Source organism: Lathyrus oleraceus, chromosome 6, assembly GCF_024323335.1.
Source record: "Lathyrus oleraceus cultivar Zhongwan6 chromosome 6, CAAS_Psat_ZW6_1.0, whole genome shotgun sequence".
NCBI lineage: Eukaryota > Viridiplantae > Streptophyta > Magnoliopsida > Fabales > Fabaceae > Lathyrus > Lathyrus oleraceus.
Genome location: NC_066584.1, coordinates 49,042,762 through 49,067,574, shown reverse-complemented (window position 1 = coordinate 49,067,574; position 24,813 = coordinate 49,042,762). Strand labels below are relative to the sequence as shown.

The 24,813-nt window shown below is 35.9% G+C and overlaps 3 protein-coding genes across 3 annotated transcripts; 2 read left to right on the top strand and 1 right to left on the bottom strand.

Annotated features, from left to right (window-relative positions):
• The first annotated feature begins 678 nt into the window (after positions 1-678).
• On the top strand, positions 679-2,917 carry LOC127091202 (rust resistance kinase Lr10). Its single transcript, XM_051029766.1, has 3 exons — positions 679-1,547; positions 1,631-1,657; positions 1,747-2,917. The coding sequence occupies exons 1-3, from the start codon at positions 881-883 to the stop codon at positions 2,865-2,867; spliced, it is 1,815 nt and encodes a 604-aa protein (XP_050885723.1). The 5' UTR covers positions 679-880; the 3' UTR covers positions 2,868-2,917.
• Positions 2,918-3,390: 473 nt separating this feature from the next.
• Positions 3,391-11,603, bottom strand: LOC127091203 (protein ESMERALDA 1). The gene is made up of 10 exons (XM_051029767.1): positions 10,990-11,603; positions 9,029-9,098; positions 7,539-7,606; positions 7,351-7,439; positions 6,886-7,083; positions 5,973-6,177; positions 5,703-5,870; positions 4,815-4,982; positions 4,545-4,735; positions 3,391-4,184 (listed from the first exon to the last, which is right to left on the bottom strand). The coding sequence occupies exons 1-10, from the start codon at positions 11,359-11,361 to the stop codon at positions 4,022-4,024; spliced, it is 1,692 nt and encodes a 563-aa protein (XP_050885724.1). The 5' UTR covers positions 11,362-11,603; the 3' UTR covers positions 3,391-4,021.
• Positions 11,604-12,692: 1,089 nt separating this feature from the next.
• LOC127093934 (protein FAR-RED IMPAIRED RESPONSE 1-like) lies at positions 12,693-13,754 on the top strand. Its single transcript, XM_051032823.1, has one exon. The coding sequence runs from the start codon at positions 12,693-12,695 to the stop codon at positions 13,752-13,754; it is 1,062 nt and encodes a 353-aa protein (XP_050888780.1).
• The last annotated feature ends 11,059 nt before the right edge of the window (positions 13,755-24,813 follow it).

Genomic DNA, 24,813 nt, shown 5'->3' with positions numbered 1-24,813 from the left:
CATGATTCCTTTCAAACCGAAATGGTTGGTCGGAGTCAGGAACAAGATAATTAGAGTCAATAATTTCTTCAGTAGACATGGCAAGAAGAAAACATTGAAATTTTTGGAACAATATTTTAAAAATAGTTTTTAAAAAGGTTCTGTTTTTCAACATTGAAGAATTACTAGATTAATCCGTCGCAGACTAAATCGTTCTCTTTAAGACATTTCGTGATTTTGTCTAAAAATAAAATAAAAACAGATTATCACACAATGTCGCCAAGATAAAACATCTCAATTACAATAATATCAGATTTCTACTCCGCTATAAGATCCGTTCTAAAAATACAAAGTATATATGGTACTTATATCACCCAATATAATCCAAAACCGCTCTAATTTTCGAATGAAGTATGATATTTTGACCACTCTTAAATATTAAATGGACAATAAAAGTCTAAGACAAAATTTCTTCAAAAAGATAAATTTCAAAACGGACAAATAGGAGAGAAGAAAAGAAATGTTCAATAATTCAATAATAGATAGAAATAAAAGATAAAAAGGTTTAATAACTAAGAGCAATTTTGGAGTTTTTCTTTTAAATAAACATGAGACTCTCCTTATATAATATTGAAAACTAAGTTAGAGTTGAAGTAAGTGATATTTGAATTATCTACTCATTTTCAAAGTGGACCACATTAAACCTTGTCATATCTACACACCATAATAATAGTTCTTCTTTCCATGTACAACAAAGTCTTAAACGTAGTGTCGCGGAAGCTACCAAGATGGCATGTGCACTTGACTTCAAATAACCTGTATACTCAAATTTTCATCTCAAGTTTTATATATATTCAAATTTATTAGGAAGCTATAGTCAAAGTGAGTTTGAAACAAGACAATGAACAGTTGTTATTATGTTATGGGATTGTTGTTGTTCATGGTTTCCTTTGTTGTTGGAACAACAATAGCCACAGCAAATAACTGTACAGATTTCTTTTGCGGAAATCAAGCTATCAGGTTCCCTTTCAGAATCAAAAACCATCCAGCACCATCGTGTGGCTACCCTGCCTTCGATTTAATCTGTTCGTCAAACCAAACAATGATTCAACTTCCTAACTCAGTGAAACTCAAAGTCGACAACATTGACTACAAACACCAAACTATTCAACTTTCCGATCCACAAACTTGTATGTACAAACAGATCAAAAATCTCAATATTTCATCCACTCCGTTCAACTACTTGAAACGTGACTATGATGATTTTGTTGACTATTACTTTTTCAATTGTTCACTTTTGACTAGAAATGAGATAGATAACTATTTGGTTCCATGTCTAAGCACTTCAACCTCTCAAACATATGTTATCCCTTCTGATTCTTTCATTGATGACCTTCCCCTCTCTTTCTGCACCAAAATGTTTCATGTTTCATTCAAACGTTCTCATACACTAATTGATGTTCGTTTGATGTGGTCTCAGCCTGACTGTAAACACTGTGAATCAAAAGGAAACAGGTGTGGCTGGAAGAATACCACACACCACGACGAAATCGATTGTTTCGCCAAACGTAATTTAATTTGCCTGTTGTATTTATTTTGAGGTAATTGTGTCGAAATAGATAAACTAAGTTTTGCTACTGTGGTTTTGCAGGTTCATCAACGACTTTACTCACCACAGGTCAGATTTTAAGTTTATATTTGCATTATTTTCATTCTGCCATGTAAGAAAATCAGCATTTTTTCTTATACTAGTTTTCATGAATGCAGGGTCGATTCTTGGATCGATGTTTTTTATCTTGTTGACTGGTGCAGTTTACCATATTTATGACATTTACATACTAAAGAAAGCAAAACAAGTGATTATAGAAAGGTTTTTGGAAGACTATAGAGCTCTTAAGCCTACTAGATACTCTTATGTTGAAATAAAGAGAATCACAAATAACTTTGGAGACAAGTTAGGAGAAGGAGCCTATGGAAGTGTGTATAAAGGAAGCATTTCAAAAGAGATTACTGTTGCTGTGAAAATATTAAACTTTTCTCAAGGAAATGGGCAGGACTTTCTCAATGAAGTTGGTACAATGGGTAGAATCCACCATGTTAATATTGCTCGATTGATCGGCTTTTGCGCTGATGGGTTTAAAAGAGCTCTTGTTTATGAGTTTTTGCCAAATGGTTCATTGCAAAAGTTCATAAATTCACCGGACAATAAGAAAAACTTTCTTGGTTGGAAAAAGATGCACGAAATTGCTTTAGGAATAGCTAAAGGAATTGAGTATCTTCATCAAGGGTGTGATCAACGCATCCTCCATTTCGATATCAAACCACAAAACGTGTTACTTGACGATAACTTCATTCCAAAAATATCTGATTTTGGTCTAGCTAAATTATGTTCTAGAGATCAGAGCATAGTGTCCATGACTACGGCTAGAGGAACTATGGGCTACATTGCTCCCGAAGTTTTTTCAAGAAACTTTGGAAATGTGTCGTACAAATCAGATGTTTATAGTTATGGAATGATGTTGCTTGAAACAATAGGAGGAAAGAAGATCACAGAGGATTTAGAGAAAAACACTAGTCACGTTCACTATCCAGAATGGATTCATAACCTTTTAGATGATCAAGAGGAAATGAGAATCCATGTTGATGATGAAGGGGATGAAAAAATTGCAAGAAAAATGGCAATTGTGGGACTTTGGTGTATTCAGTGGCATGCTATGGATAGACCATCAATGCAAATGATTGTTCAAATGTTGGAGGGAGATGAGGACAAAACTCCAATTCCTCCCAATCCTTTTGCTTCTCGATCTAGACGACCTAGGGGAAATGGTTCAATTGCAATTACCAGACAGCTAACACAAGACTTAGATGTAATTGAAGAGTTAGAATAAGCTGGCAGTTGTGAAATATGTGTTACTAAATATGTGTTACTTTATCTTTACTTTCTTTTGTTCTATTTATCTCATCAAATAGACATTAGTATGGAAACAACACTGCATCAGGCAAATGCTAAGGTGGACGAGGTTCTCATGTAGTTTACCAGAACAATTCTGCATTATTACTATATATATCTTGGGTAGTTCTTGGATTTTTATGTATTTTGACCATTGTACATTTTATAGGCTACAACGGATTGCACTTGCATAGTTTCACAGAATTACATGGGAGACTCATAAAACTTGTCTTATTTTAGTCTCTTAACATTGGATATTTTAGTCCATTAAAAAAAAGTGTGTTTCACATTTCCACTGACAAATTGATGCTTTTCTGTGGCATTTAAAACATAAGACAAATATCTACAAATATTGTTTTTTCTGTCACAAAACCAAGTTTGCCTGGTTGGTATCACCACAACTAAAAAGAGGTATGATTGTATGTATGTATATTATGCGTCACAACCGAACTCAAAAACACTTGGAAAACACCTGTTTGGATCTTTTGCAACTGCTAGTCATTCATGTTAAGTAATTACATTCACTGGTATCATCACTAAAACAATGGAGTACCAATGTAAAAGAATAACAAATGTACTCCGATACAGACTTACAACTAAAAATGGGCCCCCTCAATACAAGGGATAACAAAAAAGAAAATACAAAGCCTCAATGTCGAAGTTGAATTTGCTAATGTACATAAAACAATCTGTTGCTACAGCCTTAAACCCGCGGTGAACAATTTTCAGGTAATTTACATGCAGGGTATGATGGGATGTTAGTTCTTTTCATAGCTTGTCAGACACATCAGCTGCTAATTCAATCTTCAATATATTAAACAAAGCTCAGTCAACATTCTGGGGGAGAATCTTGCAATTGCACAATTTTTACTCTGTTCTCAACTTGCATCATGTGAAAAAAGATGCCACTTCCTTGAAATCCAGTCACAAATAAACAGAACAACAAAAACCTCTAACAAAATCTTGTTAACCTCCAAATTCTGGGTGCCCCTCTCATCATATGGAAAGGGGGGAAATGAAAAGTTGAGTCAGAAAAATGCAGCAAGGCACACTCAAAGGAAACAGAAACACCCATAAAATTTTGTCAGTAGATCAAGTTGCTGATGAAGATTTAGAATCAATGGTTCTATTTGCGTGGCACATGCAATCTGGGCATGGAAAGCTATATATGGAGTCACTAGGCCTTTTGAGCTCAACTCCCTTGGAATCACTGTGTGACCTCATGCTCAGCAATTGACGCTTGAGACTTCTCCATCTATAAAGTAGTCAAATTAAAGTCAGACTCTTTCTACAAATAATAAGATTAATCCCTACCTGCACAATGCTAAAACAACAAGGATCATCTTTTTATAACGAGGAGTGCTACAAGTTGCATTCATTTTATATAAGATTTTCAACTAAATTCCATTTTGTGCAATCAATGTTAATAATAATAATAATAATAATAATAATAATAATAATAATAATAATAATAATAATAATAATAATAATAATAATATCTTCTACCCGAGAAAACAATTGCCTGGGTATTTACCTTCTATTTGTATTCATGTCTCAATGATCATAGCAAAACTGAACTGAAAGAAATATATACTACAGCACAGAAAATACATACCCAATATTGGTACTGTCAAAGAGTAATGCCAACTTCCGCTTATCAGGCTTGATTGTCTTAGAGTGTCCACCATACAAATATCTCCGGTGGCCCAATAGAAAATGAGGGAAGTTACCGCCCTGTGTTGTGACAAACACCTCACTATGAAGACAAACTGTGTAGTCTATAGCAGCCATCCTGGAAGAATAGTTCTAAAAGAAACTCGAGTCAAAATTACAGTTCGTAATCTTTCGAGAGCATATTAAAGTGGGATAGAATACTCATTTATACCTTAAATGGGGCAAGTTCCTCCTCAGATGCTAAAGTCTCCTTAGTATGCAAATTAGGAAACATTTCCCTTAGAGGGGCCATTGTTATCTCGGCATTATATATTTTTCCAGATGCCAAATAGATGGAGGTGTTCTTTGTAAAACCCATTCCCCTAAGCATAAGGCCAACCTGAAGACATGTAGAAAAACATTGACCATGATATATATAAAGAAACTAGTATTAAGTTATAAATGTTTTCGGTTTAAAAATTGAGTAGCAGACAAAAAGTCTTGAAGCTCTTAGAATTTGGATTGAACCCATAAAACTAACTTGTAAGGTGATTCTTTAAGCCATGTCACATCCAAGTCTGATTGCCAACAGATCTGTGATAAACCTAACTCAACTCGATAAAATCGACTTGTACAGTGAGACATACCTCTCAGCCATAAACATTTATTTCAAATCATATCACACCCAATGTGGGACTCTCAACAAAAGCAAATTATCACTTTGTAGGAAACATTTGAACCTCCTAGCTATATTAACAAGGTATAAAAAATATCCCCTTTAATTGTATTCCTATGTTAGAATATTGGAAAAATATCTCACCGCGTCAATATTCTTTTATTAAATATGTTAAGACTACCAAGATGTAGTTTCCATATTTCTTTACTCTCATGGTTTATTTCCTTATTTTATTGGGATCAAGAGTCTAGTATTAGCATAAACACTTAAGGAATGGTGCTTCTGTGTTGTATATAATATCCATCAATCATTCGCATCATATATAATTTTATTAGTATGGATATTCCTTTTCTTCCTTCCACGCCCAATAAAACAAAAACTAAACTAGTAACCTTAACACACTTCGTACAGACCAAGATAACTGAAGATTTGAGAAGATAATACCTCTAATGGAGTGAGGGGACACTTCCCGTTGATCCTGATTGCTCCAGGACGTATAACTCGTCCAGGTTTTGTAAACTTCCCTTTCCAACCTCTCTCTCTTGCTGCAACCATGTCGTCTCTCTCCTGTTTCCCGCCATCAAAAACACAACAAGAGAAAGCAACCATATCCTGCACATGAGAAGCAAGTAGAAAGTGATTCAGCAAAGATCAATATGTAATTTCGTCAGCCTTCGTGGTTCAGAAAAAACATTCACATCTGATCAAACCAACCTCTTCAAAACGAAGATGTATGGAGACATATTTACCACCATTCCCTATGCTTTGCTTCCTCATTCTTGCAACCAAAGATTCACTCAGGGACAATATGGGACTTGAAAATCGTAAAGCCTCATAATTTGCTAAGCATCTAAGACGCTGGACAGCTGGAGGAGCATCAAATGATAATCTATTTGCGAAAGGTGAAATCCGTATAACCCTGTGTGATTGAATAGGGAAATTTGTAAACAGCAAACACAATAGTTTTACTCTTGCCAAATTAAACCCATAAGAGATCACTAAACAGTATAACATAAAAATTCATCTGAAAACTAATTACTAGTTTGAATTTCACATGTATTGACAAGACACAAATAGTACAATAACTTAATGATAAAATGGCTATCAATTGATATTACATTATTAACAAAGGCCCTTGTGTATTTCCAAATATATTTGGCACCGTAAAATAAACAAAGCCAATCAGGTTCAGTGAAATTTTAAATTAGAATAAAATAATTGTATTATATCTCCTGTAAGACAAAAAAGCAACAATAAGTGTTGAATTGATAAATATAAGTTAAACACGAATCCCTCTATTCCATAGCTCTTGAGGTTCAAGGTTGAGGCACATAGATTAAAAAGCCATTTAAACTAAAAGTTTCCGCTAGTTTATCTTCTAATATGTCGCTAATACCATTACAGTTTCTGAATTTTCACTCCAAATAAGGATAAAGTTGAGAAAAGAATTATTAAATAGACATTGGAATTTTAAAACATCAATAATTTTGAACTTAAAAAATTAGAATGTAATAAAACATATAACTTGCAAACAAAAACCAGACACCAGACTCTTGGTCAAAACTGTATAACCATTAGAGATCAATGACAATAAGCAATAGCTTCATAAAAGAAGATTGTAACTCACCGTTCTTCAAGTAACTTTGGGAGTACCACGTCTCTGTAATACTGAATGGATGACCATGCCTTGATCCTAAAATTGAAAACATTTGTCATGTTGCTGCCAAATCTTTCCAACATGTGCTCGGGAATCTTTTCAACCACCCGTACATCATTTTTCAAGATATTGCCAAAATATTCTTCATCATAAATGTCGCTGAACTTGCTGGAATATTGAAACATTATGAAACAATTAAATCTTTAACACCTTGACCATTATTGAAACATCTACCAATAAACTTGTAAGTCAATACAACGGTTTAATTTTATAAGAACCATGAAACTTATTAGTGCAGAGCACCCAATACCAGAAATGCAATAGTGGATCATGGAGTGACTGCTAAACTGTAGATAGTGGATGCAATGCCAATATAAATTACTAGGCTTCTCTTTTACTGAAAAATCAAATTAAAAGATAGAAAAATAAACATACCTAGGATCCTTCCATATGCTATGATAATGGAAATTTGGGATCACAAGAGTAGCGTTAAGATAGCCAGCCACAGCAACAGCATTGCATATCTATAAGCACCACATTCATTAAATGAAAATGTTGAAAGTAATGCTAAATTTAGCTAACATATAACAAACAAAAAGACCGGACATATAAAAAACACTAACCGATGTCCTTTGCTGATTTAAGCCACCATTAGCCTCTACATAAATGTATCCATTTGATTCAGGAAGGCCTGTGGGATTCATAAGAAATTTACATTATTCAATAGAATACAGGAAATTGTCGGAAGAGGTTCAAACATAATTTCCCACATATAACAGTAAGCAATATACTGCAATAAGACTAATGTAAGGTATTGCAAGAACAATCCACTTCATAAGTTAACCGGATATTCATTACTTTCATTTCATCAAATATTTGTATTCAAAATCCAATTATTTATTGGGATTTCATAACATCAACGACAGAGAATAGTTTATATGTAAAGTTATTTTGGATACTCTTGACTTTGTTCATTTTTCCTCAAGTCAATATGAAAGATTTTGCTCTCTATGATACTCCCATGGTCCTTTCATGCAACTTTTGCTTACCAAATCTATACTCCTTCACTAAAAAGAGAAATGTTCCACCTTGATATATCCCTTTGAAAACCAAGGCCTCCTGTAAGGTTACTCTTTTATTTGGACCGTTGCACTGAATAGAATTAATATCAATTTCACCTGGCATGTGGTTTTTTGGCACAAGCTCAAAATTAACTCTCGTCTATTCTTGCATTGATCTGCCATGACTTTATTTAATTTTGTTTACCATTTTAGGAGAGCATTAGGTTGAGTGTGCCCTTAGTTATTGGGCCTTTTGTTTATGACTAGTTTTGCCTATATACAAAAAAAATTTGAAACATAGTAAATAACTCTGAATTTTCTTTCATTAAGAAAATCCAAGTACATCTAGAAAAATCATTAAATGAAAGTAAAGAAGTACTTAACCTACAATAGAACTGACACGACTCGGGCCCCACACATCTTAATGGATAAGATCAAAAGAGGAGTTAACCATCTATAAATATGTTAGATATGGGCATGTTAAGTCATCCAAAGACCGCATAATCATCCAATCATTAACTATTCCTTTAAACTTTGTATAAAGCTTAGCAATAAAGGACTCCCTTATTCATACAAATAGACCTTTATACATTCCATCAAAAAAATTGACAATAAGCTACTATTCTTTTCAGGGTGGGTAATAAGAATTTCCATGATTAAATTGAAAATAAACCACACAATCACATTACATACAAACAAAAAGCTAATATATTGCCTGAATAAGAGTATTAAGGTTCTAGTTGTTCAGGTTTTGTTCATAAATCTACTTGGAACGAATATTAGATAGACTTCCTGAACTCTATTTACACAGGCATTACTCAAAACAAATTAGGTGTTGTTTCAAACTATATATAAATAGAAAACAGTAAGCCGAATGAATGTATTAAGTTTTATTTACAGTAACACTAAGATGTACTTATGCATTCGATATTACTCTTACAGGACAAGTATAAAACTAAATTGGTGATATCAAACAACTCAAATAAGCATAATGGGAAAAAAGAGAGAAATTTTTTTGATCATACTGTGTATCAACATTAATCAAATTATACCTTCTGAAGATCTGTGTACGCATGGTTTCCATTCACCACCTCTATATGGACTCTTCCATATTGTTGATATCTGAAAGGAATTTAATTGCTTTGGTCACTAGAAATATCCAAGTTACAAAAAAAAACAAATTGGAAGTAAAGGGTATGAATAAATTGTTGATATCTGACAGAAGTATTGTTAAATTGAAGTAAAAAAGACAAATCGAAATACATATGTAGCAACTGATGATAAACATCAAGAATCGTGGTATGAATGATTTCAATGATGATCCCTAACACATGCTAAGAAAAATACAGGCTGTAATTTTAGGCTCCAGTCCAGAACTTTTGAATTATACAACCAGAAACACTGCAATTATATTTGAATTAGGTCTATCAGTTGACAGAATTGAAGTAATGCAGGATTAGCTGTGCTGAGATAGTTAGAGAGGTAGGCTATGTTGTGCATCAATAACAGGAAAAGTTGAGAGGAAGACTAGCTAGTCTTTTGGGAGACTTGGAAGCCTACAAAAAAGAGGTGCAAACTCACAAAGACCGGAAGTGCTTTATGATCTATAATATGGGAAACTTCTCCCTACTATTTCCAATAAAGTATGAAAGTTACCAAGCTTTTCCCTGTTTTTCCTTATTTATGTTACATTTTTATATGCACACGCCCATATATGAATTATATCAATTTCATAAAATGTTATGAGTCGTGTTACAATGGCACGATGTACAATCTTCATTCCCATTTCCGGCATTGAGTAAAATTTTGATTTTGATTATCTTGCTCATGATTCATGACAGATTCTAACAGTCCCCGTCTATCACTAAAAGACCGAAGCTTGTTAACAGCACTGACATTTGACAACGGCAAGGTGCCAGATGTCAGTAACTATAGGTAATTCACAGGATTGATAGTATACAGCAATAAGCCATGAACAGCTGTCAAGAACTTTGATGCTTCTGTCAGTGCTTTGTATTCTAGCAGCACCCAACTTACTTACTAAGCACCTAATCTTACAGTTGATGTTCGACAAGTCTCAAATTCTCTTTGTATTTGAATGATACTTAGCATGACCTTTTCTGTTGAAACTCCAGATGGAAGATCTAAAGAGTTAAGACCTCCTTTGTAATCATAAAAACTAAAACAATGAACAAGATTCTATACATCAATGTGGCCAAAATCTTTATCCCCCTGCTACATCTCCAAATAACACGTCAATAAATACACAAGCAAAGGTTTCTCAAATAACAAGCCCCTATAAGGCAATGCCCTCATATTATCAATACCTAGAACGGCAAGCGAGTGCATTATATCATAAACAAGAGAGAAATTGAAACCATTTTTCTTCTACTATCACATTTTACTGTACAGCACAGTCCAATAGATCCAGACCGATCAAACAATTTGACTAGCAAAATTCCATTAGCTAGCCATCAGAACTCTGACCAAAACCCAGAAATAACAAAAAGTAAATAAATAACATGGCATAAACAACTACTAGTTGACATGTAAAACAGAAAGGTTAGTAAAGTCATGTATAAACATATAAGTTGCACAGTGGATCATAGAAGTATTGTTAAATAGCTGCAGCATAGCAGAATTTAAACAAATCACTATTGTTTCACGATTTACAACAAACTCATCCGACAAAGAGTTGATTTAGTACAACTCAAACATAAAATCAAGATTAGAACAATTGCATTAAGCATATATTGAGATCCCAATCACAAGATCCTCAATATTCAAATTCGCCAGAAATGAAATAACATAACATTTAAGGAACCAACAATCTATTCATATATCTAAATAAAAGTCTTCCCCTAACAATACATCACAAATTTCACACTTCTATTTTCCCTCATTTATTCCCAATTAGTGCCTAAAAGCACGAGATCTTCATTCTTCGCGGTGTAAATAAACAACCAACAAAATACAGAAAAAAATAAAAATAATACAGAAATTAAAAACGAACCGCATCGGCTGAAGAATTATCTGCATCCATTTCCTGTTGAAGCTTAGCATAGAGTTGAGGACTACGGTAGAGAGAACCCGGAGCAGGACGGTGCTTAATGATAGGAACGACGTCGAATGAGAAGGTTCCGAAGTAGAGAAGCATGCCGGAGATATAGATTAGAGGCGCAAAGAGAAAAATGCCTTGGCGACGAAGGAGAACCGAGAGGAAAATCCAAGCGAGGCGTTGAGCATAGGTTCGTGGAGCGGGTTGGGACGGAGAGAACCGGCCGGTTTTGGAACGGGTGTGACGGAGACGAGGTGAACGGAGAGGTGAGGCAGGAGGAGACGGCGATGAATGGCCACTGGACGGTAGCCGGTTGTAAGGGTGCATTGGATGATTGAATGTAACGGGGTCACATGACAGTTACGGTGTGTGTGCGGCGCGCGCTCTCTCTCTCCCTCCCTCACCTTTTTTTGCAGGAAAAAAAGGAGAGAGCGAGAGAGGCACGGAAGGAACCAGAAAGAATAACAGGTTGCGTTTATTTATTTTTATGATAGCAGGCAACGTTTAGAGAGAGAGAGAGAGAAGGCGTGCAGAGAACAAAGAGAGAGACAGAGAGAGCGCGCACGTGCTGAGGAGTGGGCGTAATTTTTCTTTTTTCTAACCGGAAGTGGGGTTTGATTGATGATGGACAATCGTTTTATTTTTTATTTTATTTTTTGGTCTATTAGTTTAATTTTGTATTATATTGTTTATTAAATTAAAGTCTAAAAGCAATAGATATTGCAATTTTTAAAAAAAAAAACTATTTTTTAAAACAGATTTGCTATTCTTATCCTTGATTCATACACTACACCGTATGAACAGTGTAAGAATAGTATTTAAAATAATAAATAATAAACATAACATATTGTAAGATGGATGTGTGGTATTTAATCTGGGTCATGATCACACTCTCTCTCCTAACCACAACCACAACCACATACACAGCATCTTTGTTTCCATTTCTTCTTCTTCTTTCTCTTTCGCGTCGTCCCTGTTTCCATTTCTTCTTCTTCTTTCTCTTTCGCGTCATCTACTCATCTCTTCTCCAACTATTCTTTTCTTTACCCAATCACATACATGGTTTTTGAAGAAAAATAGAAAATTATTTAGAATCATTATGTGATAAAGATGAAGATTTAACTCAGTAAGTTTCTAGATATCATTTTTGTAAATTCATTCCATAATATCAATGTTCTTCTTTTGGATCTATTGTTATTGATTTCATATGTTTATTCACGTTTGCTCATTAACCATGTTCTAAACAATATTCATCTACTTTGGTCACACCGTTAACCATGTTTATTTACTGTGAAACGATTCGATTTTATATATTTACTCATGTTGGTTCGTTAACCACTTTGGGAACTGTATTAACCAAGTTATGTCACACCAATAAACAACTCTGTAATAAACAATGTTATAAACTTGTCCACATGTGTGGGAGTTTATTAACCAAGTTATAGACAACATTAACCATACTTGTGAATGCTATTAACCAACGTTGTTATAAATTTATATTTTATACATAACAGTGACATTTTTGTACAGTTTGTGTCAAAATGGACAGTTCAAGCATTTTTATAGAATGTGGTAGTAGTCAAGGGGAAAATGTAGAAGTTGATCACGGTGATTGTGGTGGTTATGATGATGACACACTTTAGGTTCCTGCAATCGGGATGTGTTTTTCTTGTCCAGAGGAAGTTAAAACATATTATCAAGAGTATGCTTTAAAAAAGGGGTTTGGATGGAGGATTAGATCATCGAAAAAAGGAGATGACGGGGAGGTCAACTACCTAATACTTTCATGTTCAAGAGAGGGGTCTAACATTTCAAAAAATTCATGCACGTTAAAGACACTACCATCTAGAGCAAAAAATTGTCCTGCCAAGATTTGTATTAAATTGAAACAAGATGGTTTTTGGTACATTACACAATTTGAATCTAACCATTCTCATGAGACTAGCCCTACAAAAGCAAGATTTTTCAAGGCTAACAAGAAAATGAACTTACATGTGAGGAGAACAATCCAAATCAATGATGATGTGGGAGTAAGGATCAACAAGACTTTTCAATCGCTTGTTAAAGATGCAGGAGGACATGAAAATATTCCCTTTTGTGAAAAAGATGTGAGGAATTATATTAACAAAGAGCGTCGTGCAATTGGAAAAGAAGGTGATGGTAAGGCTTTGATTAGTTATTTTTGTAAAATGAGGGAACAAAATACAGATTTCTTCTATGACATAGATTTGGATGATGATTTTCATGTGAGGAATGTATTTTGGGCTGATGCAAGAAGTAGAGTCGTTTACGAATATTTTGGAGATGTTGTAACTTTTGACACAACATACTTGACTAACAAGTATGACATGCCTTTTGCTGCATTCGTGGGTGTGAATCACCATGGTCAATCAACATTACTTGGTTGTGGATTACTTTCAGGTGAAGACACGGATTCTTTTGTGTGGTTATTTAAGTCATGGCTTCGTTGTATGCTAGAAAAAGCACCTTTGGGTATTGTGACCGATCAATGTAAGACTATGAAAAATGCTATTGAGTTAGTCTTCCCTACAACTCGTCATAGGTGGTGTTTATGGCATATAATGAAAAAATATCCAGAAAAGCTAAGTGGATATGGTGAATACAAAAGGATTAAATATGCAATGAAAGAAGCCGTCTATGATACATTTACAACAGCTAGTTTTGAAAAAAAAATGGTGTTCGTTCATAGAAAAGTTTGATCTCCAAGAAAATGATTGGTTGGGTGGGTTATATATTGAGCTTCATAGGTGGGCACTAACTTTATTAAGGATCTATTTTTGGGCTGGTATGTCAACTACGTAACGTAGTGAGAGCATACATGCTTTCTTTGATGGATATATCAATTCTACAACAAGTCTAAATCAGTTCGTGAAACAATATGATAATGCTCTTAGAAGTCGGGCAGAAAAGGAATTTGAAGCTGATTTTAATTCGATGGATACAACAATTCCATGTGGGTCAAACTCATCCATTGAGAAGCAATTCCAAAGTGAGTTTACGAATGCCAAATTCAAGGAAATTCAAGTGGAATTCAGATCTAAAATGAATTGTTCTGCCTCATTAAATAGCATGGAAGATTGCTTTGCTACGTATCATGGAAGACTCTGTACAAGGGAAATTGCAGTCCCAGACCTGGTTAATACCTTTCATGAAGTTGGTTAATGCAGTTCCAGACTTCAAGACAAGGGAAATTGTCAAATCAAACTTGGTTAATACATTTCATGAAGTTGGTTAACAAAAGTTTAAGACTTTAAAACAAGGGAAATTGCAGTCCCAGACCTGGTTAATACCTTTCATGAAGTTGGTTAATGCAGTTCCAGACTTCAAAACAAGGGAAATTCTTAAATTAGACTTGGTTAATACATTTATGGAACAATATTCACTATAACACATTCTCAACACATTAACAACATAATGAACTATAACATACTCAACACATTCTCAACACATTAACCATAAAATGAACGATAACATAATCAGGACATTGTGCACATAAACAAAATACAACCACAAATTGTCAACATGCACTATAACACATCATAATTGGTACAAGTTCTGCAATACATATTACACAAATTCTACACTATAACACTAATGATTTACAAATTAAGTCTGGTTCTTTTTCCACGCTTCCTTGGTTTCTTCCTCATTCTTGTAGCCATGTTGGATTTAGACTTTGATTGATTTTTTGCAACATTGGCATCATCATTAAATGGAGTGTTATGTCTAACATCTCCAGCCAAAGTTCCTACTTCATCTTCAGTGATAAAGTTCACAAGTTGTCGATCATCTTGTGTTGGTGTAAGCCCTAGAGGCCAATACATTTTGGTACTTGTATCGAATAATAAAAGGCATTCTCTTTATTATGGTTGATTAATAAAGTCCCTGGAATAGATAGTCCGTTTAATGTATTAAGTGTGACTTAATCATGAGAACACATTAAACATAAGGACATTATTCCTAAAGTATCCGTAGTCGAGCTTTAGTGTGAAGTGGGATAACATTAAAGCATTAAGACTATTATGTTTGTAGACTGATGATCATATCTCATGGATCATGGATAAAGAGTTATCAAGTCTTAAACATAGGTATGAATATTAGGAGTAATATTTATACCGGATTGACCCGCTATGAGAATACTATATAGAAAGTTATGCAAGGTGTCATAAGTTATTCTCATGGTGATAATAGTGTGTTCCACTCTTCGACCTGAAACCACTATGGACCCTAGATGTAGAGTCGAGTGCTTTATTGCTGATCCAACGTTGTCCGTAACTGGATAACCATAAAGACAGTTGATGGGTACTCCATAAAGCATGCTGAGGGACATGAGTGACCTAGATGGAATTTGCCCATCCTGCATAACAGGATAAATGTCTATGGGCCCAATATTGAACTGGACAAGGATGACACGGTCTATGCCTTGTGTTCAATATAGACATAAGGGCAAAAGGGTAACTATACACATAATTATTATCACAGAAGGAATTGTCAGATCACTTGACATTTTCGTGTCTTGGGTAGCAGTGATGTGTTGCTAGATACCGCTCACTGTTTCTTATGTTAAATGCGTGATTTAATATAATTGCCAACGTCACGAAAACCTACAGGGTCACACACAAAGGACGGATTGATGAGAGATAGAGTAACTAAGGAATACCGTAAGGTACGGTGCCCTTAAGTGAGTTATAGAGCATCGTAAGGTGCGATGGGATAATTGTAATATCCAACTGCTAAAACGATGAGTCAAACTTGATTATAATTTTCTTATATATGTTTAGAAGCAAGAGTTGGGAATAATCCATATGATGGATTGGAATAAGGAGTTATTCACCCAATTGAAATTTTCGAGAGTTGTATGAGATACAATTGGAAGGAGTTCCTACCTAAATAACCTAGTTTTGTGTAATCCGCCTACGCGGACTTAGAACGAAGTGAAATATGGATCTCGACCCACTAGAAAATCTTCCAACGGGATTTTCCGAATCAAATGATGAGGGTCATTTGTTTTGAGTAAAATAGTGGGAGCATATTTGATTAAAGGCCTAATTAAATATGTCAATGATACTTATATTTTCTTAATCCTTATGTAGATAACCATGACAGCAAACACCTCTAACAACATCTTGAGATCAATCCTTGATAAGGAAAAATTGTCTGGGACAAATTTTCTGGATTGACACCGAAACCTGAGGATTGTCCTCAAACATAATAGAAAGCTGTATGTCTTGGAGACACCTGTTCCTGAAGAGGAACCTCCTAGTTCTGCACCTAAGGCAGAAAGAGATGCTTATAAGAAGCATGTCGATGATGCCAACGAAACTGCTTGTCTCATGCTGGATGTCATGAACTCAGAGTTGCAAAAGCAACATGAGAACATGACAGCGTTCGATATGATCGAACACATGAAGATGCTCTATCAAGAGCAAGCAAGGCATGAGAGGTTTGAAGTTTCAAAAACCCTTTTTTTAAGGCAAGTTAGCTGAGGGAGCCCCTATAAGTCCCCATGTGCTCAAGATGATTGGGTATATGGAAAAGCTTGAAAGGTTGAGTTTTCCCCTCGGAAAGGAACTTGCGACTGATTTGGTCTTGCAATCATTGCCAGATAGTTTCAGTCAATTTGTCCTAAATTTCAATATGATTGATATAGACAAATCTCTTCCTGAACTGCTCGCCATGTTAAGAACTGCCGAGCAGAATCTGAAGACAAAAGGGAAGTCCATTCTGATGATCGGAAATGGAAAGAGACAGAACAAAAGGCCCACCAGGCAGGGTGATAAAGGGAAGGGCAAGGAAGTTGCCAAACCCAGACCCACTGTTACTGTTTTGAGGCCTAGTGGAGGCATAACAAAGGCAGGCACCTGCTTCCATTGCGGTAAGACCGGACACTGGAAGAGAAACTGCCCAAAGTACTTGGAAGATGACAAAATCTCCATTCACAGGAAAAGGTGAAAGAGCTAATGATCTTTTGACCCTCATACATACTGATGTATGTGGACCACTGAACATTCCAGCCAGAGGAGGTTTTCAGTACTTCATTTATCGATGATTTCAGTAGATACGGTTGTGTGTATTTAATGAAACACAAATCAAAGTCCTTTGAAAAGTTCAAGGAATTCAAGAATGAAGTACAAAACCAACTAGGTAAGAATATTAAAACTCTTCGATCAGATCGAGGCGGTGAGTATTTAAGCCTAAAGTTTGATGACCATCTGAAAGAGTGTGGGATCCTATCCCAACTTACTCCTCCTGGAACACCCCAATGGAATGGTGTATCTGAGAGAAGAAATCGAACCCTGTTAGACATGGTCCGATCCATGATGAGTCACGCCGATCTTCCAAACTCCTTTTGGGGACATGCGCTATTGACAGCAACTTACACACTTAACCGTGTTCCATCCAAAAAGGTTGAGAAGACACCATATGAGATATGGAGTGGTAAGAAACCACATATGTCTTACATAAAGATTTGGGGTTGCGAGGTTTATGTGAAATGACAAGTTTCAACTAAGCTTGAGCCCAAATCTGACAAATGCTTATTTGTGGGGTATCCTAAAGAAACAAGAGGATATTATTTCTACAATCCTTCTGAGGGCAAAATGTTTGTCGCTCGAACCTGAGTTTTCCTAGAAAGGGATTTTATTTCCAAAGGAATCAGTGGGAGGAAAGTAGAACTTGAAGAAATTCAAGAATCACAAATTATTGATACACCTATGGAGGAATTAGAGCAGGAAACACAAGTGGTTGTGTAAGAGCAACCTGCTCAAGTAGAACAAGACCAGTGTAGGTCAGGCAGGATACGTCACCTACCTAAGATATATGGATATCTGATCAAGGTGATGTATTACTCATGGATCAAGATGAGCTTGTGACCTACTCATGGAATCTTCGTTTTGATGAAACAGTAAAACAATATGGATTCATCAAGAACGAAGATGAGCCTTGTGTCTACAAGAAGGTTAGTGGGAGCATGATCGTATTCCTGGTATTATATGTAGATGACATATTACTCATTGGAATCGATATCCCTACCCTGCAACAAGCAAAGTCTTGGGTGGGGAAATGCTTTTCTATGAAGGACCTAGATGAAGCAACCTATACATTAGGAATTAGAATCTATAGAGATAGATCATAAAATGCTTGGCCTAAGTCAGAGTACATAGACAAGGTGCTGAGACGCTTTAATATGAATGATTCCAATGGTTATGTGTTTTGTTGAAATGGTGGCGCTGTGAGCTTGAAAAGTTCAAAGCAAGATACAGTTGCTGATTCTACAACCGAGGCCGAGTATATTGCTGCCTCAAATGCAGAAAAGGGAGTTGTTTGGATCAAAAAGTTCATGAGTGAACTTGGCATAGTCCCTAGCATTGTGGATCCCATTGGTCTCTGTTATGATAACAATGGTGTTATCGCACAAGCTAAGGAGCCTAGATCTCACCAACGATCCAAACACATACTTAGACGTTGTATGAAAATATGTAGAGTACCTACACTTGACAATATAGTTGACCCACTGACAAAGTCTCTTGCGCAGCAGAAGCATGATGGCCATACTAGATCAATGGGCATAAGGGGTATACCTGATTGGCTCTAATGCTAGTGGGAGATTGTTGGTGTAAGCCCTAGAGGCCAATACATTTTGGTACTTGTATCGAATAATAAAAGGCATTCTCTTTATTATGGTTGATTAATAAAGTCCCTGGAATAGATAGTCCGTTTAATGTATTAAGTGTGACTTAATCATGAGAACACATTAAACATAAGGACATTATTCCTAAAGTATCCGTAGTCGAGCTTTAGTGTGAAGTGGGATAACATTAAAGCATTAAGACTATTATGTTTGTAGACTGATGATCATATCTCATGGATCATGGATAAAGAGTTATCAAGTCTTAAACATAGGTATGAATATTAGGAGTAATATTTATACCGGATTGACCCGCTATGAGAATACTATATAGAAAGTTATGCAAGGTGTCATAAGTTATTCTCATGGTGATAATAGTGTGTTCCACTCTTCGACCTGAAACCACTATGGACCCTAGATGTAGAGTCGAGTGCTTTATTGTTGATCCAACGTTGTCCGTAACTGGATAACCATAAAGACAGTTGATGGGTACTCCACAAAGCATGCTGAGGGACATGAGTGACCTAGATGGAATTTGCCCATCCTGCATAACAGGATAAATATCTATGGCCCAATATTGAACTGGACAAGGATGACACGGTCTATGCCTTGTGTTCAATATAGACATAAGGGCAAAAGGGTAACTATACACATAATTATTATCACAGAAGGAATTGTCAGATCACTTGACATTTTCGTGTCTTGGGTAGCAGTGATGCGTTGCTAGATACCGCTCACTGTTTATTATGTTAAATGCGTGATTTAATATAATTGCCAACGTCACGAAAACCTACAGGGTCACACACAAAGGACGGATTGATGAGAGATAGAGTAACTAAGGAATATCGTAAGGTACGGTGCCCTTAAGTGAGTTATAGAGCATCGTAAGGTACGATGTACTTGAGTAGAATACGAAATATGGTAAGGTACCATGAGCTTAAGTGATTTTGGGCATATTATAAGATATGGGCCAAAATACACTTAAGTGGGCTTTTAGCTTGAAGCCCACACAAGTGGTTCTATAAATAGAACCCTTGTGCAGAAGCAAAAATTTGCGGTTGCATTATTTTCGTTTTCACTCTTTCTCTCTCTCTCACTCAAAGCCTTCATTCATACCAGCTAGCACTGAGATTGAAGGAATCCGTTCGTGTGGACTGAGTAGAGACGTTGTCATCGTTCAACGTTCGTGATCGTTTCGTGGATCTGCATCAAAGGGTTTTGATCGTTACAAGAGATCTGCACCAAAGGTTTCAATCGTCACAAGAGGTAAATATTCTATCACTGATCATGACCATTCGTAAGGATCTCTAAAGGAGAAATTTTAATTTCCGCTGCGCTTTGGGTCGCAAATTCTCCTTCATCTTGAACAACCTCCTCCTCAAACAGAGTGTTAACTCTCGCCTCTTTCATCATCCTCACTTCATACTCAAGAACTGCTATCCTCTCTTTAAAATCTTTATTCTCAGCCACCAATCTATGATAATTAATAATATCCACAAACCGTTGTCCTTGTTCAAACAGAGCAGCATTGACTATGTCATATTTTAGCTCTTCTTCTGTTGCAACCACTCTATCAATTATCTAACAAAATAAAAGTCAATCAACACACAACAATAGAAAAAATAATTTTCTCAATTCAAACACACAAAATCTTACCATATTTTTTTCAAATGCTTTTTCAATATTTTTCTTCTACATACTTATAACCGGCCAATTCAATACACGTGGAAAACTAAACCTAGAAACAGTTGGTGCTTTCCCTAAAGATAAGTGGTTGAATGCCCAAATCTGTAACAAATATTAGGAGTTGTAAATTTAAAAATTGAAAAGTTTCAAAGTTTCAAAACACAAGATGGAACTATAAAGTAGTATAATATATTTACCTGCAATATGGCAGCACACCCATTTAAATGTCTTTGTGCCTTATTTTTTCCCTCCTTCAACACAACTGAAGACTCACATAAACTAGAAACCACAAAGTTATAAACATCAATGCCCTGACTATGGGCATCAAGGGAATCCAAATCATCCAATTGCTTAACAAATCCTGTAAATACCTTATTCCCTGTTTTGGGAAAGTAAAACTCCGCAAATGCAAGTAATATGTAAAGTCTAACAAAATTAACTATTTTTTTCTTATGGTAACGAAGTTTTTTGCGGATATTGTTAATGGTTATATCAGCCCCTTTAAATAGATCCAATGTTTCACATTGTTGATCTTCTTCTACTACTAGAGACTTACCAACAATAGACAATCCAAGAGCAAAAGAAACATCAACTGGAGTAAAGGGAACTATTCTATCCCTAACCCTAAATCCCCTACTACGTACATCCCATCTACTTACCAACTCCCATAATAAACCACCTGAGATTGAGAAGTTGTTAGAAATATCCATCGCCCATTTGAATGGGGTGCATTCGATGTGAGCTTGTTGAGTTTTTGTTAACTTTTCATTTATGCTGCTCAAATTCACTGGGATACAGCTATGCCTCATTCGCATCTTAAGTTCATGAAAAAACTTGATTAACCAACAGTGCAAACCAACTACAATATGTAAACAAATAAAATTTTAAACCTATGCCTATTACTTACTTCATTTTCGTCGCCATTCTTTGATGATGTCATAGTTTTGGCAATAAATCACCTAATAACAAAACAGAACCAAAAAAACACATAATCAGTACTACAACCATGGAATTAAAAACCAAAGAAACACATAAATCACTCAACCTAAACCCTAAATTTCAAAGGAATCTTGTACATGCTTCTGGTTCCACTGTAAATGCCATCCTAAAAGGCGTTAACCCTAAATTTCCAGTGTTACTATGGTGGAAGTGTAACCATCTAACCTTGAGACGGAGATGATGAAGACGAACAGGATGACACGTAGAAGATGAAGACGGAAGGACGCGGTGGCGGTGACGGAGATGGAGACGGAAACGGAGACGCGGCGGTGACGGAGACGCAGCGGTGACGGAGATGGAGACGTCGCGGTAACGATATGGAGACGCGGCGCGTGGCGGTGATGAGATGGAGACGCGGCGTGCGGCGGTGACGAGATGGAGATGAAGAGCGCAGCTGGTTTTTGAGAGAGCAACTTCAATATTCAGCGTACACTCTGCAGTGATGTGTGTGCTTTTGAGTTACTCTAAAACCTAAAGTACAAATGACCAACTTACCCATATTAAATTAATGAATTACAAAAAAACCAGTATGTTTATACAGTGTAGGTGTATAAACAAATGTAAGGATATCATTTCTGTTTTTAAAATTATATATCACGTTTTGAATATAAATGTAAATAATCACGTTTTGAATTTATTTATCATATTTTAGAGATATGACAAGAGGAGTAACCATAAGGATCGGCGCATACATTGTTTTATAACATAGAGGTGCCATTAGAAGTGGTGAGTGCATGCAAATCATGTCACTGCAAGTGGCGCATGCATGCATCCACCAAGAGCATGTGCCACATGCAGTGATTACTCATTTGTTTATAACTTCTATAAATACAACAATCATCTTCATCATTTTTCACGCATCTTCTTACTTCCTCCTTCCATTTTTCTTTCATTTTTATTTAAAATATCTTCATATATGTGTTCATATATTCACAAGAGAAATGTCGATTTAATTTATTCGGCAATAAAGCCTCCGATGAAGATCCGACTCTGAAATACAGAGACATTCGAGCATCTTAACATTAGCTTGATTTGTTGGTTAGATGGAGACATTGCAGAGGGTGAAAAGCTTAGAAGAATTCAAAGGTTTGTTACCGTGTTGTTTAAATTGTTGTTTAGTTATTGTTTTTAAAATGTTGTAATCGAATGTTATGATATTTATGAAATGAACATTGTTTTTAATATAAAGCAAAATGGTTACATTTAAAATTATGATGATGTGTTTGGTCCAACATTGGGACAGTTTGTACAATTGTGTCCGGACTAACGACATGAACTACATAATCTCACCAATTTGTTTGTCGCATCCATTTCGGTTCAAATACGGGGGCCTTTTTCTTTTTTTATCATTTTTTCATTATGTCGGATTATCTCCCATTGATATGCGGGCCAACAATCCTCTTTTGCTATCACTGAAAAGTTATTATAAACATTACATAGGTTTATGGCTTTGTAAACGGATGATAGTAAGTTGGAAGGGTCATGTCGAGCCTTTGAACATGCTGCTATGACATGGGAGTAAGGCATACGAAAAGATAGGAACTTTCTGCAGTCGCACACATATATCTAGTTCCCCTCGATAGTATCCCCTCAGCCTCCCTTCATTGTGATCCATTGACTCAGCAACACTGAACCAACCTTTATTACGGTCAACCTCCATTCGCGATAGTGTTTTAAGGAAGGTTCTGTTAATGCATACTTTAGGTTTACAACCTTCTTCTGCAGCGTCTTGTCTTTGATCTCCTGCATGAAATTTTGAGTGTTATGTCTAATGCAGTAGACACGGTTTGTGTCTAAGCTGAGATATTTGATCGACCCACACCAATGAGCTTCGTATTATACGCCCACACAACAAACATATGGCCAACAACCAACCCCATACCATTACGAAACTCAACAACAATGTCAACCCACCCAAACCCAATGACCAACCTCACAACGTCAACATACCATATACACCCAACCTCGCAACCAATACATGTCACACACCCAAACATAAAACCAAGAGCATGACCAAGAGAATGTGAAAGAGGTGAGGTTGCAAACTCACAAAAGGACGTAGGAATTGTTTCATATAGAAGACAATAAAAGCATAACAGATTTCTTTACTAAGGTTACGAAACTGGTGAATCAAATCAAGGTATGTGGAGAAGTGTTGGCATCAAGATCTGTTGTTGGAAAGATCTTGAGGTCGTTGACTCCAAAGTTTGACCACATGGTAGTAGCCATATAAGAGTCGAAAGATTTGTCAAAATTGACAAAGGAAGATCTTCAAGGGATGTTTGAATCTCATGAACAAATAATGATTGAAAGAGCTCTAGGGAAGTCGAAGAGTGATATAGCTTTGCATGAGCAATCAACAAAAGAAAGGAAATGCAAAGGAAGTTGGAATAGTAACAAATGTAGAGGAGGCTACAACAATTCGATAGGTCGAAATCAGCAAGAAAGAAAATGGTCGAATCAAAGGAAACCTTGGAACCAAGGCAACCAAAGAGGTGGTGTTGCAGTAGAAGAATAAGTGGTGGTCAAAATCCAGACAAGAGTCGGATTCAGTGTTACAATTGTCAAAAGTATGGTCATTATTCTAGTGATTGTCCAGAAAAGCAGAAGAATCAAGAAACTTATGCAAATCTGGCGAAATATGAATAATAAGAGACGTTGTTTATGGTTACAACAAGCGATGAAGAGAGATTCAATGACCAATGGTACTTGGACTCAAGATGCTAATCACACATGACTGGAAGGAAAGATTAGTTTGTCAACATAAATTCCTCAATGAAGAACATGATGAAATTTGCAAATGGCAACACTCTAGCAGTTGAAAGTGTTGGTGATGTTTTGATTATGAGGAAAATGGCAATACGTCGGTAATTTCAAATGTGTTGTACATATCAGGCATGAAAAGCAATTTGCTCAGCATAGGGAAGTTATTAGAAAAGAACTACAAGGTGTAGATTAAATATAAGATGATGAGAGTTCTCGACTCAAATGGAAGGTTGATCTTGAAGGCTCCAATGTCTCAGAATAAAACCTTCAAGATTGAGCTAAATGTGATGGAGCATAAGTGCCTTGCAACAAAAGCCAGCAAAGATGAATGGATATGGAATTATCGACTTGTCCATATCAACCTCAAAGACATCACAGATTTGAAGAGAAGAAATATGGTTTCAGGATTACCAGAAATTGACACTCCAAACGAAGTGTGTGAAGAATGTGTGCAGGCAAAGCAGCATAAAAACAACTTCAATAAGGATGCAGGAAGCAAGTTGAAGGCAATTCTTGAAGTCATATTCTCTGATGTATGTGGTATTATCCAGGTGGATCCGAGTGGAGGTAACAAATACTTTCTTACATTCATAGATGATTTCAGTCGAAAATTATGGACTTGCCTGATCAAGAAGAAAAGTGAAGTGATCGAGATATTTTCCAAGTTTAAATCTATGGTA